At 35.9% G+C, this 17,671-nt stretch overlaps 1 protein-coding gene across 1 annotated transcript; it reads right to left on the bottom strand.

Moving 5' to 3' along the window:
* Positions 1-4,891: 4,891 nt before the first annotated feature.
* On the bottom strand, positions 4,892-14,661 carry stx17 (syntaxin 17). The gene is made up of 8 exons (XM_016283539.1): positions 14,559-14,661; positions 13,723-13,916; positions 13,338-13,403; positions 10,079-10,301; positions 9,873-9,982; positions 9,734-9,784; positions 5,788-5,874; positions 4,892-5,095 (listed from the first exon to the last, which is right to left on the bottom strand). Exons 2-8 carry the CDS (start codon positions 13,846-13,848, stop codon positions 5,090-5,092), a joined length of 669 nt encoding a protein of 222 aa, XP_016139025.1. The 5' UTR covers positions 13,849-13,916; positions 14,559-14,661; the 3' UTR covers positions 4,892-5,089.
* Positions 14,662-17,671: the final 3,010 nt, after the last annotated feature.

The following is a 17,671-nucleotide window of genomic DNA, read 5'->3' as shown; positions in this document are numbered from 1 at the left end:
TGTCTTTTTCATTCCGCATACAGGTTTGGAATAACACAAGGGTGAGTAATGATTTACTAACAGAATTTTTATTGTCGTACAGACTATCCTTGACCTAAAATATTGTGCATTTTAATCCAAATGTTCGGTCTTCGTGATCTAAAGTTGGGAAGCGGTGTCACAAAGACAAAATATTGCCTTGTGAGCACTTCATACTCCATCTGTCCACCAACAGTGGGCTACCCCTTCAAACTGTGGCAGACCCAGATGACTAAACTGTGATTAAAAAAAAAAGTTTTTAGGATTAAGATAACAAAGTGAGCCTAATGTTGCACAAAGGATGTAATTGCTCAAAAAGGGCTGATTTAATCAGTCATGTTTTCTTAAAATTTGTCAGTAGACATTTGATCTTAGTGTAACAAAACTATGTATGTCCCAAAGTCAACAGGTTGCATAAACAGACAGTATGTACTCAATGTACTGCAGAAATCATACATTAACGGGTACAACAGCTTGTCACTAGGGCAGTATCCTCAAAGGTACATCTTTGTAACCTATCAACATTCATATTAGTGCCTTACTGTACCAGTGACAAGATAAAGAAGCAATTTAAATTTTTCTCGCTGTCTTTCTGAGAGTATGGGGGCAGCAGTATCATCCAAATGTCACTGACAGAGCTAACAGACCCTACCTAAAGAGTGCATGCAGCAACATCTGCTACTTTAATCATAAACAACTAGATTCAGGCTGCAGTTTCAAAAACTATTTGAAGAATTATTGCCACTCATAAGTGGCTTCTTTGAAAAATGAACTGATTACGCTTTTGAAAAGATTTAAAATGACCTACTGTCCATCAGTGTTATTGTTAACTAAAACTATTAAATTCACTTTTGGTAACCGAAATAAAGCTGAAATTAAATAAAATCTAAATATTAGATGTAAAAAAAAAAAAGGAAATCTAAATTAGAAATGTTGCCTTGGCATTTAACTGAGATACGTTTACATTGAAGTTCTAAAATTACTCAAATAAATGAATAAATACACACACACATATATATATATATATATATTAATCTCAAACATGAAAATATAAAACAACTCATATTAATAACAATTATAATAGTATATAAATAGTACTAAAATAAAACTGCCATCCACTTAAAATGCAGGTAAATTCAGTTTTCAGTAGCCTGTGCATAAAGTTACTTACTAAGTTGTTACAGTTCACCCAAAAATGCTAATTCAATTTACTCACACTCATGTGTTCAAAACCTGTATGACTTAATTTCTTCTGTGAAGCATAAAAAGACAAAAAAGGACAAAAACAGATAAAGTATTGTTTTGTGTGATCCACAGAAGAAAGAAAAAGTCATACAGGTTTGGAACGACAAGAGGGTGAGTACATGAGGACAGAATTTTCGTTTTGGGGTGAACTATCCCTTTAAAATATGATCTAACCTAATAACCTGCTCAGTAATAGAAATTTGCCTCTAAATGCTATACATTTAGTTTAATGTTTCAAGTACTTTTTTTATAACAGCAGACAGATATTTAGGCCACAATTATGGTATTTAAAAGTGTGGGGAAAACAGCTTTTAATATGAAGAATATGCAAATGACAGAGTACAAACTTGAAACTGTCTAAATTGAAATATTTGCAACTATTTCTAACTATACAGTTCTAGGAATGCTGACCTAATGTGACTACAGTTTCCCCTCCACCATCCTTATCTTCAGACATCAAAGAAGACTTTTATCTTTAGCTACGTCTTTATAGTAATATGAAAATGGTCTGAAGTGGGTGTTTAAAGGAGACACAAGAAAAAGGGTCTCTGATGTCATGAAACATCTTCCCGCACACAGCAGGAACCCATGACATCACAACACCTATGGAGATTGCATCACAGAGCACAATAGATGGCCTGCCATCTTTTCCATTTGAGTGCGCGAGTGTGTTCGCACAGAATATGGAAAGTGCAACGTGTCTGACACTCGGCTGTGTGCAGGTCAGTCGCCTGGGACTTTCCCTCCCCGAGCAGCACAGCCGAACACATGCAGAGCTCAGCACTCAGGCTAGCTCACTCGTGCATCACGCACAGGGTGGCTTGCATGTGGAGACGTTCAATCGCCCCTTCGTAGGGGAAGTCCAGTGTGTTGTGTTATGAGGAAGGCGTGGGGGCCAGTGTGCGTCTCAGACCCGGCTCCGTGTTTGTGAGGGGATCCCCCTGCTCACTCCAAAAAAACAACGCTTGAGACTGGGGGCAGCAGCCGCGGATCTCAGTCAGGACAAAAACAAACATATTTAACTTTTTTTTTTTATGAGAAGTTGGTTTTTAGACTGCTTTTCAATGGCGCTGAATCTTTTGATAAAGCGGACCTTGTGGTTCCTACAGACCATTTTGTGTGAATCAGTACTACTATAAAATGCAAAAGAACCAAAGAGTGATAACGGACAATTTTTTATTTTTCTCTATTTTTGACAAGTGAAACTAAAATAAGGGTCGATTAACCATAAAAGGCTATTGTTGTTTTCTGCTGGTAATCAAATAACATTCAAATGTTGTTTGTGCTGAAGGAGGTCTCACAGTGCATTGATTTCAGTATTAGATTTGCCTCTCAGAGGCTTGTGTTATCAAAGCCTTACAGGGAAACCTCACCCAAATCGATCAGCCACCCCAGCAGCACATAGAAAGATACATGAAATGTGTGAGCAGCCTGGGTAAACCCAGTTTAGCAGTTTATGTTTTATCTAAACCTGAGAGTTGTTGATCAGAATCATCTTGATCAGATGTGCTAACTGCTAAGAAAAACAGAAAAGATCATAAGAAATCATACATGAAGCATCGGTATTTCCACAATTACAGCATACAAGCAATTACCCAAGAGGCAGATTCTCTTATTCAATGTGCAATTATAATTTATTCAACTTGTCTGCTATATGTGTAGTGATACGCCTTAAGCTGTAAGTATTAAAGATCATAAAGATCTATTCTGTTATATTAATAATATTTAAACAAACCATTACATTTGTATAATAATTAACCATTACAGTGGCTTATTAATGTTATTCAAATTTCATTTATTTTTAGCAACCTGAGACATTATTAGATGTCTGAAATATTTAATTGATCAAAAGTTAAGGCAAAATAAGTATTCATGGTCTGGACACAATGAGCTCCACAGACTATGGAAACTGTATCATAATTTTAACTTCATAATTTGTCATTGATAATGATATGTATTAATTGTTCATTCATAGTGTATTGAGTTTCTCACTGTGCAACGTTTCATTTATATCTACTCATAATCCATGAACAGAATTAAAAAGAAATCCATCATAGTTACAATACCGCACAGGGGCATTTTAAGTGTTTATCATGGAATTTTGCAATAACTTTTACAATTTTAGCACAAAAAATCTACATAATTGTAGTAAACAGAACCATGTCACCTTCTGCAAATCCTCAGTATGGATTTCCTCAGTATATAACATTAACAAATCTTAATGTTATATAGTTCACACTCTTATACAACAATCTATGATCTCTAACACCTACAGTCACATTACCGCTACAAAGGTCGATCAGCTGATCGACAGCATGTCAGAAGATGGAATAAGGCCTTGTTTGCTTTGGCATAGAAATGAATGATGAATTAAGGCAAAAGGAAAATTAGCAGGTCCACTCATTGTAGCATGTCACATATGCATGTTTGCACTGCGTGTAGGAGTTATTCTACAGTTGTGGTTGTTTTATGTGCATTGAGCGTCTGGTGTTTATTTCAGAATGCGCGTGGGTCGCCAACTCTGCCGTCTCGTGGCCTCCTCTACAAAAACAAATGTGCTTGAGTGTGTCACTGAGTGTCGTTCTTACTGTTGTTGTTGCTCTTAAGCTGTTGTAGCTGCAGGGCGATACTTTCTTTCCTCTTCCGTTGGATCAGGTTGCCCCCGGCAAAACCAAGCAGTCCACCCCCCACGGCAGCAGCGACCCCTATATAATTATTTATTTTAATTATTATTATTATTATTATTATTATCATTAGTCCTATCTATGATCATTATTTTATATGTAATATATTTAATATAATAACTAAATAACTATTTAATAATTACAACAATAATTTTAACGAAAACAACAATTATTATTATTTTTATCCTAGCTATGATAATTATTTAATTTAATTATTAAACAATAATTATTAAATAAAAACAACAATAATACAAATTATTATAAATGATTCTAATTCAATTATTATTCTAAAATTATTATTAATATTATTAGAAATCCTCTCTATATCATTTTGTTTTTTGTACACATTTCTTCATGTTTGTTGTACCACATGGATTTTTTCAAATATTAAACAATACAATAATTACAATTAAATAATAAAAAAAAAATTTTAAATATGCTTTTTTTCTTCATTATATCATGACAATTATCCTCATGACATTTTTGACAATGTCTAAAAAAATCATTTAAATTCTAAAATAAAATACATGCTCGTTATAGAAGAGATGTGTTCAACTCATTGTGTGTATAAATTGCATTCTGTATGTATTTTTGAGTCAATACAAATGAGCCTCATGTCACTGACCCACATGCAATGTGCATGAAAGCATCAAACAGGTGAGAAATGAATCATTTAGGTGGCATCAATGTCCCAAAACGGTGTTTGAACTCACACATTTTTCATGTGCTATTTTTCTGATAACCAAACAATTATAAAGTCTTTCATGTCCAGTTAACAGCCAAACAGAAACATATGCAGTCATATGTAAACACACGCACAATATTAATCAGAGATCTAAAAAAAAAAGGAAAAAAAGCCACGATTAAATTGGATGTGTACAGATTAAACCAGACCTGGTAAATTAATTGATATCAGGTAAAATGAAAAACACCTTTAGCCAGATTATTCTTTAATTAGCACAACGAATCAAGCCCCCCAGCGTGCACACACACACACAATTTAATTTTTGTGAAGATATGTAAACTTTAAAGGCAGGGTTGACTATCAAATGCCACCTTCTCATCTCTCCTTCACCCTTTCTCATGCTCTCGTTCTCTGTCATCTAATCATCTTCACAAGGCAGGGTTAACCAAGCAGTTAATTATGTCTGGAGAGAGAGATTGAGGAAGTAACTCATGTTATTCGGATACACCTGAGCCAGCACTTTAAGGACTGTCTCTGTGTGTGTGTGTGTGTTTGTCAGAATATCTGTCTTTAGCGGTGTGTGTATGTGTATGTGTGTTGACCACCCCCTGTCCTTTTCAGCAATCACAGAGGTGGGTCCACTTTCTACACGGGCATCAAACAAAATGCTCAATAGAACTGCATTAACTCTCAACTCCAAAAAAGAGAAACATTTCAATTGAGACTCAATCAATAAAACACATACAAACCCTCGATCGCACGCAAACACACACGGGCCATGCCTCCATGTTTACCATTCCCTTGCTTTTTCTGTCAAAAGTTGGCACTCCGCCGCATGTGTATGTGTGTGTATGTATCGAACCCCCAGCAGGAACTTGAATGCGGTTTATAGACTCTCTTTTACACTCTTTAGACTTCCATGCGCTCACATACACATCGACTCCCTGTGAGGGGCCAACCAACACACATCGATCCGATCCCTCTCCACTCCATGCCTTCCGCCACCATTGCCACTGCTCTCTCCCCTCTCTCTCTTAATTGTGGTTTCCTTGCGCTCTGAGGAGGATCAATGGGCTGATGGCGGGGTAGGCCGAGTGAAGCAGGGGGGTAGAGTGGAATCGATTCCCTAGCAGGAGTGTCCCCTCTCCCCCTTACCTTCCCTAGGCTCCGAGTCCCCTCCTCCACATTAGCGGCTGCTATGCTAACATTGGCCTCAATGCTGTCAATCTTCTCCTGCTGAGCCTAAGACAGAAAGATGCAAGTTACAGACTGTCCATACTCGCATACAAACTCTAATATATATATATATATATATATATATATAATTTGTATAGTATATCTAACATTATATATAACAAACATATGACACTATATAAATTCAACTGTAAATTTACTAATGCATTATTAGAATCAAACGTTTTACCTGTTAATATTATTTAATGGACCTAAACTAACATGAACAATGAACAGTTGTATTTTTATTAACTAACATTAACAAAAATGAATAAATACAGCAACAAATGTCTTGCTCAATATTAGTTAATGCATTCAATAATGTTATTGTAAAGTGTTATTTACATTTAACAGAAAATCATAATGTGTGTGGGAAATATACTGTAGGAGTTTCAAGTGGTCACAATTTCCTGTTTTCACCAGTTCTACTTCTGCGGTTATTTTAATTAAAATAACAAATATTACAGAGAACAAATATTAGTTTATAAAATTCAAACTTTACATTTTGTATTGTTTTATACAATATAAATACAATATATTAAATATATATTTTATACAAGTGTTTATATAAAATAAATTCTAAACTTCTACAAAAATAAAAGCTCCATGTATAATAATTAAGAATGTACAATATTTAGAAAATTTTTGTTTAAAATAGTTTTATATGGCATGTCAAACTGCAGAAAAGTGCTGCTGTTATATCAACTGCCCATATGTGTCTACAATTATTTAATAACCAATAATAAATACATAAATAATTAAAATTAAAATAAATAAATAATTCTTGAATCCCATCAAATATACAAATACCTCATAAATAGTAAAAAGCAGACAAAGACATACTCAGTAATCTTGGTAGTGGGTAGCTGGGGGTTTAAGTGCTGGGGCAGAAGGGTGAATGGAAGGGGGCTGGTTGTCGGGGGTAACTGGGTGGTCTGTCGGAAGCTTATGAAATATTCAAAGAGTGGCAGCTGTCTCTCTGTCTAAATCAGTGTGAGCTCTAAGTAACTACTACACACAAGTGCATACGTAAACACACACACACATATACACAATAGAGACGGCTGGAAAAATCTTCTTTAACTCTCCAGCACAGAGTTACATGAGCCTGGCACCTGCCCCTGTGTAGCATGTGTTTGTGTGAAAAGATATCTGTACTTGCATTGCTCTCTGCAGCTCATGGCGACTGTAAAGTTAGTGTTCTTCTTCCGCTTCATTTTGAAATAATTTGTGTGTATGTAAATGTGTCTTGAGTGTGCTTTCTCAGGGCTCAACAATAAGGATGGCCTGTTGGCCTATGGCCAGTGTGAGAGAGTTTCAGATCAGTCGATGCACTGTCTCTATATGACCAGTGCTCCACTGCCACTAAATCTTACATGTGTTGATCCTGTATGTGTTTTTATGCCTTGCAGACTTAAACATTTGGTTTTCTGACATGTACTGGACATTGTTGCTGTGAATTCTTTAAATGTTACCAAATGTTATGTAACATAGATTAGGTTTTGCTGATATTTCGAGATTGACACAATCTTGAAAGCATCAGTAAGAATGATATGAAAATGATAAAAGTATAATAATCAGTAATGTTTCAAATTGCAAACCATTATTCCAGGTCATATACTGTATATAATAGATAGACAGTCAGATAGATAGATATACGGACAGACAGACGGGCAGTCATACGGACGGACGGACGGACGGACAGATAGATAGATAGATAGATAGATAGATAGATAGATAGATAGATAGATAGATAGATAGATAGATAGATAGATAGATAGAAGAAAAGAAGATAATAGATAGATAGATAGATAGATAGATAGATGGGCAGTCATACAGACGGACAGACAGACAGATGGGCAGTCAGACAGACAGACGGACAGACAGCTTGGCAGTCAGACAGACAGATGGGCAGTCATACAGATGGACGGACAGACAGATGGGCAGTCATACAGACGGGCAGTCAGACAGACAGACAGACAGATGGGCAGTCATACAGACAGACAGACTGATGGGCAGTCAGACAGACGGACGGACAGACAGACAGATGGGTAGTCATACAGACGGACGGGCAGTCAGACAGACAGATGGGCGTCATACAGACAGATGGGCAGTCAGACAGACAGACAGAGAGAGAGACATATAGATAGATAGATAGATAGATAGATAGATAGATAGATAGATAGATAGATAGATAGATAGATAGATAGATAGATAGATAGATAGATAGATAGATAGATAGATAGATAGATAGATAGATAGATAGATAGATGGGCAGTCATATGGATAGAAACTGACAGACAGACAGATAGATATACAGACAGACAGACAGACGGACGGACGGACGGTAGATAGACAGATAGATAGATGGGCAAATGGATGGATAGAAACTGACAGACAGATAGATAGATAGATAGATAGATAGATAGATAGATAGATAGATAGATAGATAGGCAGTCATACAGACAGACAGATAGACAGATAGAGACACAGACAGACAGACCATTGAAATAGTTTTTAGTGAAATATAATTTCACTACTACAATTAAGTCCTATTTCTGTTGGTTAAATAACGGCACAATTCATCATCATCAGTGGAGGACAAGCCAAAACACTCATCACTAATCAAAATCCTATAAGCATTTATTTATTAGTCATCCGGATCCGCACACACCTTACCACCTAACCCTGTAAACAGACTATTTAAAGACACTCACTAATGACTGGGTAAGAAAGCTATTGATGGCTTTCTTTTTCTCTCCTCCCTCCCCTCAGGAGTAGATGATAATCAGCACCGTCTGCTCACAAGCTGCATGGATACTCAAGAGAACACACAGTCACACACACAGACCTCCTGGGTTCATCTTTGGCTCAGTGTTAACGGAATAAACTATACTGTGGGTGTCCTCTACAGAGAGGCAAGCGCTAATAAGGCTGGCTATCATATTATACTTACCACCATCCAGATCCCATCATCGTTCCCCAAGAGTGTCAAGTGATTACTGACAGTCAAGATCAACTGTTACTGATATTAAGCTTTTGGTTTGTAGCCATGAATAAGCTTAAAGGAGCTTGCTGAATGACAGGAAACATACTCAAAATACTAATATTAAAAGGAGTACTTTTGAAGCATTTTACCTTAAGTTCACTATTAGTCAAGGGCTATTAGTCAACCCTAAAAGGGATAGTACACCAAAACATTTAAATTCTGTCATCATTTACTCATCTTCATGTCATTCCAAACCTGTATAATTTTCTTTCTTTGGTGCTACATAAAAGAAGATATTTGGAAGAAAACTGATAATCAAACAGTTGCGTTCCAATTGACTTCCATTGTATGCACACAATATATGATGGAAGTCAATGGGAAACTATCTATTTGGTTACGAACATTCTTCAAAATATCTTCTTTTGCTTTCTGCTGAAAATAGAAAGTCATTCAGGCTTCTAATAACATGAGGGTGAGTAAATGATGACAGAATTATAATTTTTGGGTGAACAATCACTTTGAGACTGAGAGAGAGAGAGACAGACAGTTTTCCAACTGCTCATTGTTCTAATAATGGCTGCTATATCGCATGGCTTCTCATTAATCCTCGCTGGTTAACACATGGCTGACAGACTGTCACCAATCTCTTTATCTCTTCTCAATCACACACACACTGCTGGGATCAATACCACCTTGTTGGCTCTTAGGAGACAAAGCCATTTGTCTGACAGCTCTGCCAAACCTAAGGGTGTTGGTCACCATCTTTTATCAACACACATACCACACATTCTGTCTCACGCTGTCTCTCCCTTCTTACTTTCTTTCTTTCCTTCCAAAAAAGCAAAGAATGAATCGTTTCCATAGATGTGTGATACTTACATGAACAAGAGTGGTGAACTCATTTACTAAACCATTCAGCTCCAGTAGGTCCTAAACAAACAAACCACAACAGTCACACACACTTAAAGTCTTTGTATTCAAATATATTTATGTGTTTGTAAGTGTTTGCGTGTATTACCTCAGCTAAAGAATCCCAGGACTCAGCGGCGTTCTGTTCTGGAGGGATTTCAGGCAGGAGCAGCTGTGTTTGAGTGACAGGGGAACCGGGCACACCTGTATCACAGTCACCTAACCCATAACATGAAAGTGAAAATGCAAAAAAATAATCATTAAAACACATCATGAATAACTTGATAAAACACAGACACTCTCAGAAACACATACTGTGCAACATATCCGAGGCGGTGCTGATAGTTTTGTGAGAGTCTTTGCCAATAGTTGGAGCATCCGGCCTATTGATTGCATTCGAGTGAATCCAGAGGAACTCCTGAATGGCAGTGGAGGCTCGATCTTTGATTGGCTGAACAAGTTTCTCCAGAGCTTCAGCATCAGCACTGCGGACCCGCCCACACAACTTCTCCATCTCCCGCAGGTTCGATCGCAACTGCTGCAAGGATGAAAAGTGAAAGTCTTTGTGATAACAGGATCCATGGTTTCATTCAAAACCTCAATATAGTATTTTCCTTCAACACAAATTTGACCTGTTCAATTGAACAAAAAATGTGTATATAACAAAATGGGATATATAACACTGTGTATGATAGTTTAACATCTTAGACCCTAGGATCTGACCCAGTACTGTCAAATTTTTAAATCTGAAACCAAAAATTGCTCACACTTATTTCTCTCCATGCGAGTACAACAAGATACACATTTCATCCACTGCCAACATCTCAGTGTTTGCAGAAAGAGTTGGTCAAATTAAAAACAATGATTTCCCACTGCTTTTCCATGACCTTTACAGTTGTTGTTTTTTTTAGTTATTTTTTTTTAAAGAAATAATTGTACAGAAAATGCTGGGAAAGGTTTGTATATATTAGGTGTCGATCTTCTTTTAAATTATTATTTTTATTATTATTTACTTATTTATTTTGTAATGAAAACTACTTTCCTCTCTTCGTGGTCTTCATAACGTTTGACAAATAAAATATTGTTACCAGAAAATCTAGGGGGAAAAAAATATATTAATTACAGAAATGCTCATGATTTGATTATTTTTCATTATACAGGCCTGGATATCACAATTTCAAGATTCACTCATTTTTAAAGGTTTTCCATGAGCAGAAGCATCCCGTGATTATTTATTTTCTCATTAATTTCGAACCAGATGTTGATGAAAACCTGAAGCTATATATATATAAAAGAACTGGTGCTTCCCATCAGCTCATGTCCAGAAGCAAACATCTAGCAGGGATTACAGATCAATTCATTCGTACTGAATACAGAGGTCCAAGCTAACAGCCGGCCAATCAAAGCTTTCAGCTCAACTGCTCTCATTTCACACTCTGAATAACCATACTCAGGATCATCCCTCTTAAATGATTCACATACACACAGAACACTAAAAGCATTACTAATGTATGCAACTTGCTTTGTAATATAGAATGGGGACACAAAAAGACAGACGAAATATATCTTAATATCTTAAAATCTGGGTCAGTCCACCCCACCCCCCAAAGCTCCTTCTATAGGTGTGTGATGAGAGCAATTTTAGGGTTTTTCCTCTCTTGCTCTCTCTATTTCTGTCCCCTAGGGAGCTACTTTAACAATGTCTGTCTTGTTTCCGTCTATTGTCAGTCGTCCACATCTCGCTGACACAGAAACACTTGCAGGCTCTCACACACTCTCTGCAGTGGTGGACACAGGAAAGCTCTCTGGCATCTCTGGGGGAACAAGACCTGGGTGCTAAGGTCACAGTCACACACACACACACACACACACCCATGGCGGCACATAACACACTCCAAGGACTGCTCCATAAGAGGCCCGGACAGACTCTCAGAAACATTAACACACAGGTTACACGCTTGTCTGGCCATTAGGTAGAGAAAATACATCACACATACACCATCACGTACACCAGAGACCTGGGTCAAACATTACTTAATATATAGACATGTCTCACAGCTGTATCAGCACAGGATGAAGGCATGTTTCTGATGAGATCTTTTTATCATGTTTAGAGAAATTTTTGAATGCACAGATTCATTCCTTTTAATTTTTGTTTAACCTGCATTGAACCTGATCAACATGATGACATTTCCTTTTGGCTTAAAGGTATAGTTCATCCAAACATGAAAAATCTGCTTACTTACCTTCATTCCTTTTTAAGATATAGATGAGTGTTTCTTCATTGGAACAGATTTTGAGAAATTTAACAATAAATCACTTGCTCACCAATGGATCTTCTGCAGTGAATGGGTGCCGTCAGAATGAGAGTCCAAACAGCTGATAAAAACATCACAGTAATCCATAAGTATTCCACATGACTCCAGTACATGAATTTATGTCTTGTATAGTGAAAAGCTGTGTGTTTGTAATGAACAAATTCATCATTAAGATATTTATGAACTGATGTGGTTTGAATTACTTGTGGATTATGTTTAAGTTTTTTTATCAGCTGTTTGGACTCTCATTCTGACGGCACCCATTCACTGCAGAGGATCCAGTGGTGAGCAAGTGAAGTAATGCTACATTTCTCCAGCTCTGTTCCGATAAGAAATTCATCTACATCTTAGATGGCCTGAGGGGAAATACATTTTCAGCAAATTTTCCTTTTTGTGTGAGCACTTCCTTTAATATTGTGTTTTTAAAAAAAAACAAGTTATTTATAGTAGAATGTACAAGCTGCTCTTTATCATACAGTGAAAGTGAATGGTGACCATGGCTGTCAAACTAGTTTTTAAGTTAACTATTATTAGCCATTTCAATTTCAAATGACTGTGATTGTATGGAAGGCAGCAGGGTTAGGGTTACGTAAAGATGACAGAACTTCCATTTTTGGCTAAATAATCCCTTTTAACTGTGCCCATATGATGTTAAGATTTATTATGCAACTTAACCATGGCAACAGCCTGTTACATCACTAAGAATGATTTGTCTGAGCAACATTCCACAGTGCCTTGTGGCACATGGGAATATTTTCAAACCAGGTCACTACCCTGAGAAAACCAACAATAAAATGGAGAGATATTTTTGGTGAACTGAAACAACACATATGAATCCAAATCCCACTAGTCGTTAATGGTAATTGTCCCACACTTTGCGACCATGACTTTTCCAGTCATTTGCATGTGGATAAGGATTTTTACATTTTATGGAAATTGAACTCTCAAGAATAACTTATAGACAAAGAAATACTACAGAAGAGCATATCATGTTTCGAAAACAGTTGTGCTTCTTAATATTTTTGTGGAAATCATGATACATTTCAGGATTCTTTGATTAATAGAAAGTTCAAAATGTATTTTGTAACATTACAAATGTCTTTACTGTCACTTTTGATCAATTGAACACATCCTTGCTAAATAAATATTTCAACTTCTTTAAAAACAAACAGTGCCATAGTTATCATTGTTGATCCTCGCGACTTCACATTTAAATGTAAATGTAAAAAAATTGCATTATTACAATTTTGTTGTACCTGGACAGTGCGGCTGGAGTTGATGTGCTCTTGGTGAAGTTTATCCCACTGACTGTTTCTCTGAAACTGTGAAAAGGAAGCTTAGTTAATTTGACAGCGTTATCTGTTTATGTACATTTAATAAAATCTCCTCATGATCACAGCCTGGTAATTCACAATCATCTAGGTTTCCATGGCTCTGCAAGATCCCCCAAACCCCGTTATTTTATTCTATGTTCCTCAAGCAGGCTGACCGGGAGAGATTTCAGATACACCGTCAGCTATTCAGCACTCGACTGTGGTGACCACACACAGACACATGGCTCTCTCTGTTGACCATATGCTGAGTTTTGGATGTGATGTGCTGGGCTTTGCTGTCGCTGTTCATGTGTGTGTGTGTTTGTACCTTTTCTATGTTGTGTTGGTGCTGGTGCAGTCTCTCCAGGTCAGTGGGAATGGCCACTTTAATGAATTTCTGAATGGGGGGCTCCAGGCGCAGAAGTGGAAGCTTTCCAGCCTCCTCCGCCATCATGACCGTCTCTTATGACCTCTCTTATAATGTCACAGGCTTAACGACTCCATACATAATTAGTCTTCCTCGAAAAGACAGAAAGAGAGAATGTGACAGTTAAACCATATATGAAATTAAATGGGGGTTTTTTATATTAAAAAATTATTAAAGATAATAAAGTATTAAGTTAGGGGAGGGTAGTTTGGGGTACTATTTCTCTATCAGAAAGTAAAATAAATAAATTAACAGTACTGGTTAGTATCATGGTAAAATGATAGCAACAGATGGTAATATTATGGTACTTTTGATATATGCTATACCATGGTACTGAATGCATAATTTTGTACCATATTATTTACATTGTACTCTGAGATACTTCACAGAATATAGTCCAACCACACAGTAATGCTATTACCATGATATATGTGTAGAAAACATGGTAAGATACTAAAGAGCAAGTGTCACATGTCAACAACATTATGTCAGATGTCAGACAACACGTCTAGCGTGATAATACTGTTACACTATCAATGTTAGCTGGCAAAACAGGACTGTGTGTTCACATTATCATGCTCAACATAATATTTTTAATAAGCCATAATAATAAAATCCCTAGGGCAAACAGATGAGTATAAGTTCAGCTAGCTTGCTACACTCCCTCAACAGAGACTTTATTCAGCATTGTGATTGTAAACTACTTTTTTTCAGTTTCATATAAGTCTTTCCTTACCTGTCGAGAAAACAGCGAAGACCTGCTGTCGATGATTTCAGTCACTGCCACTAACTTTGTGTTGGTAAACAGTTTCGCTTTGTGCTGTGTGTAACTACAAAATGTGTCCGTCTATGGCTCTCTGCGGAACTAAAACTGTTATAAAAGAGTGAACGTGCTGGTCAACTTTATCATCCAGGAGATAACACACTTTACAAATAAACTATGTTTAGTAACGAAAAAAATGCTAATTTTTGCATATGAAATAGCAAAGCTAAATACTTGAGTTTACTTTAACTTACTTTTTTCTGGGAGAAGTAAACTATAGCCTATAATATTTAATGTCCACATTTGGTTATTTGCAATACTTATGAAATGTTTATTTTCACATTTTACCATCTGAATCTGAATTTTTTCACATTTCATAACAATAACGTAGGCCTATATATTATGTTATGAAATGTGAAAAAAGAGCCATGTCAAATGTACAATTTATAATGTCAAATGTACAAATATATTTTAGATCATTAAAAATATATAGGCCTACTTCTTACCTGATGTCAGATAAGACGTGTGGAGTCTTTCTCACATACTGTCCTTTCTGATTCTAAAAATTCTTCCTACAAATCATTATGTTCCGTGAGTTATGTAAAAATGTACAGTACATAACTGTTGCCATATCCAAAGAAAGTCTAAAACAAATTTGTCCAGAGGATTGGAATGATTAGATAATGTTTACAGAATTGTATCACATACTTTGCAAATTCTACTCCAGTCTTTAAAGCACAGTATGCATATTAAATGTGCAATAAAGTAATATTAGTTACATTCTTTTCTGTGTATGTAAATATATGAGGACTGTTGGGTATCATTAAGGTTCAGACACACTGCACACACCTGCTCTTCCCTCAGCGCCCCAATGATCAGTGTTTCCGGCTTTAGGGAGCACCAACGGATTAACCAAAGCCCACTGTGTGCTCCCTCCCTCCCTCCCTCCCTTTCTCTCTCTCCCGCTCTCTCTTTGGGTAGCTTTATTTCTGTATCTCCCAAAGGCTTTTGTAGGTTTATTTTCCAGCCACACACATACACAAACAGAAAGACATAGAGAGAGATGTAACCACCATTTCAGTTCATAAAGAACCTACAAAGAAATCACCCACACAACCAGGTGAAAAGCCACACTGCAGACGACAAGTCTTCATTTTATTTTTCAGGTACAAACCACCATATCTACATGACTGATAATCACTCCTCCGTTCTCCAGTTGACTGATTAATTAATAATTAAATAAATAAATCTACTAAGAAAAAGTATGTGTATTATTTTTGTTATTTTCTTTATGTATTTTTTATACATATTTATAATAAAACATATATTTTTACATTCTTTTATGTATAAATATTTATGAATATACATATATCATAAATTCATTTTCTTAAATACACTACTGTTAAAATTTTAAGAAATTCATTTTCATTCAGCATTAAATTGATCCAGTAAAGATATTATACTGTTACGAAAATATAGCTGTTCTCGTTAACTTTCTATTCAGCAAAGAAAACTGAAAATAAAATGTATCACGTTTCCACAAAAATATTAAGCAGCACTGTTTTCAACATTGATAATTATAAGAAATTTTTCTTAAGCACCAAGTCAGCATATTAAATTAATAATTTCTGAAGGATCATATGACACTGTAAGCATACTACAATAAGCATTCAGTGTTTCAAACACAGGAAGAAAGTACATTTTATAATATATTAAACAGTGTTGGGGAGTAACTATAGTTACATGTAACAGAATTACGAAATTTAATTACAAAATAAATGTAACTGTAATCTGTTACAGTTACTAAGAATTTTTTTTAAAATTAAATTACAGTTACTTATGAAAATGTTAAAGATTACAAAGGGGGTTGCATCTGAATATTTTCACACATATACAGATTTGATTTATATCTTTCCCAAATTGCATCGACTGCTCTAAAATGTGACACACTAATATTTCAGGAGTTTAGGGTTAGGTTAGGTTAGGTTAGGGTTAGGGTTAGTTTTAAAGATTAAATTCCCCCCCCCAAAGCATTGCTAGATGCCAATGTTACTTGACATGGCTATGCAAATATTTTGATTTCAAAAAGCTAGTATTAAACTATATCTTATGATCATAAATCTGTATTTAACCGCAGAATGATCTCAAAGTAAACATAGCTGCTAAAGTCTGATTTTGTGGTGGCTGTGCTTTAAATGAAATAATTATGATCTTAATTCAAGTGAAGAAGGATTTTGAAAGTCTGATACTAACTAGTGTTGAGTCCTACTGTAAAGTTAACCGTGACTGCTTTAAACGGTTGAAAATTAAAATAACATTTGAAAACATTTGTTAAAAATTTAGAAAAGTAATCAAAAAGTATTCAAATGTTATCAGTTACATTACTTTAATAAAGTAATTGAAATAGTTACACTACTATTACATTTTAAATAGGATAAATTGTAATCTGTAACCTATTACATTTCCAAAGTAACCTTCCCAACACTGATATTAAAATAGAAAACACTTCTTTTGAATTGTAATCATATTTCACAATATTGTTACTGTTTTTACTGTATTTTTGATCAAATAAATGCAGCCTTGATTAGAATGAGACTTTTTTTTTTTTTTTAAACATCCCACCAAAAACCTTAGACACAAATTTATTATCATAAAAATCAACAAGACACTGATTGAGCAAAACACATAGAAAAAAGGAGAGCGTGAGATACATAAAGACAGAAAGAAGGAGTGGGAGGATGGAAAAACTGAAAGTGTTTGCGGTAGAAACTAAAATGGCTTTTGAGAGGAGAATCTGAACCCAACAACCTGGCAGGTTGCAGTATGTTCATCGAATCGGTCTCAACTTTCATCATGAAGCAGAGCTCTCCATCTCTCCAGACTGTCCCTCCCCTGCCGCCCTCATCCCTCCTGACCGAGGGGGAGACCCACTGTAGTGGGGTAATACCACATGTCTGTGAAGGGACAAGTCTTCATTATATCACCATCATCTTCATTTCAACCCCATCACCCAAATGTAAAACCCAAAAGGCCAGACCACATTATTTCAGATGAGATTAGAATCTGGAATACCCCCTTCATAGATCA

The sequence above is a fragment of the Sinocyclocheilus grahami genome, unplaced genomic scaffold (genome assembly GCF_001515645.1).
Source record: "Sinocyclocheilus grahami isolate Dianchi unplaced genomic scaffold, SAMN03320097.WGS_v1.1 scaffold175.1, whole genome shotgun sequence".
NCBI lineage: Eukaryota > Metazoa > Chordata > Actinopteri > Cypriniformes > Cyprinidae > Sinocyclocheilus > Sinocyclocheilus grahami.
This window is presented reverse-complemented; position numbering and strand designations above follow the sequence as displayed.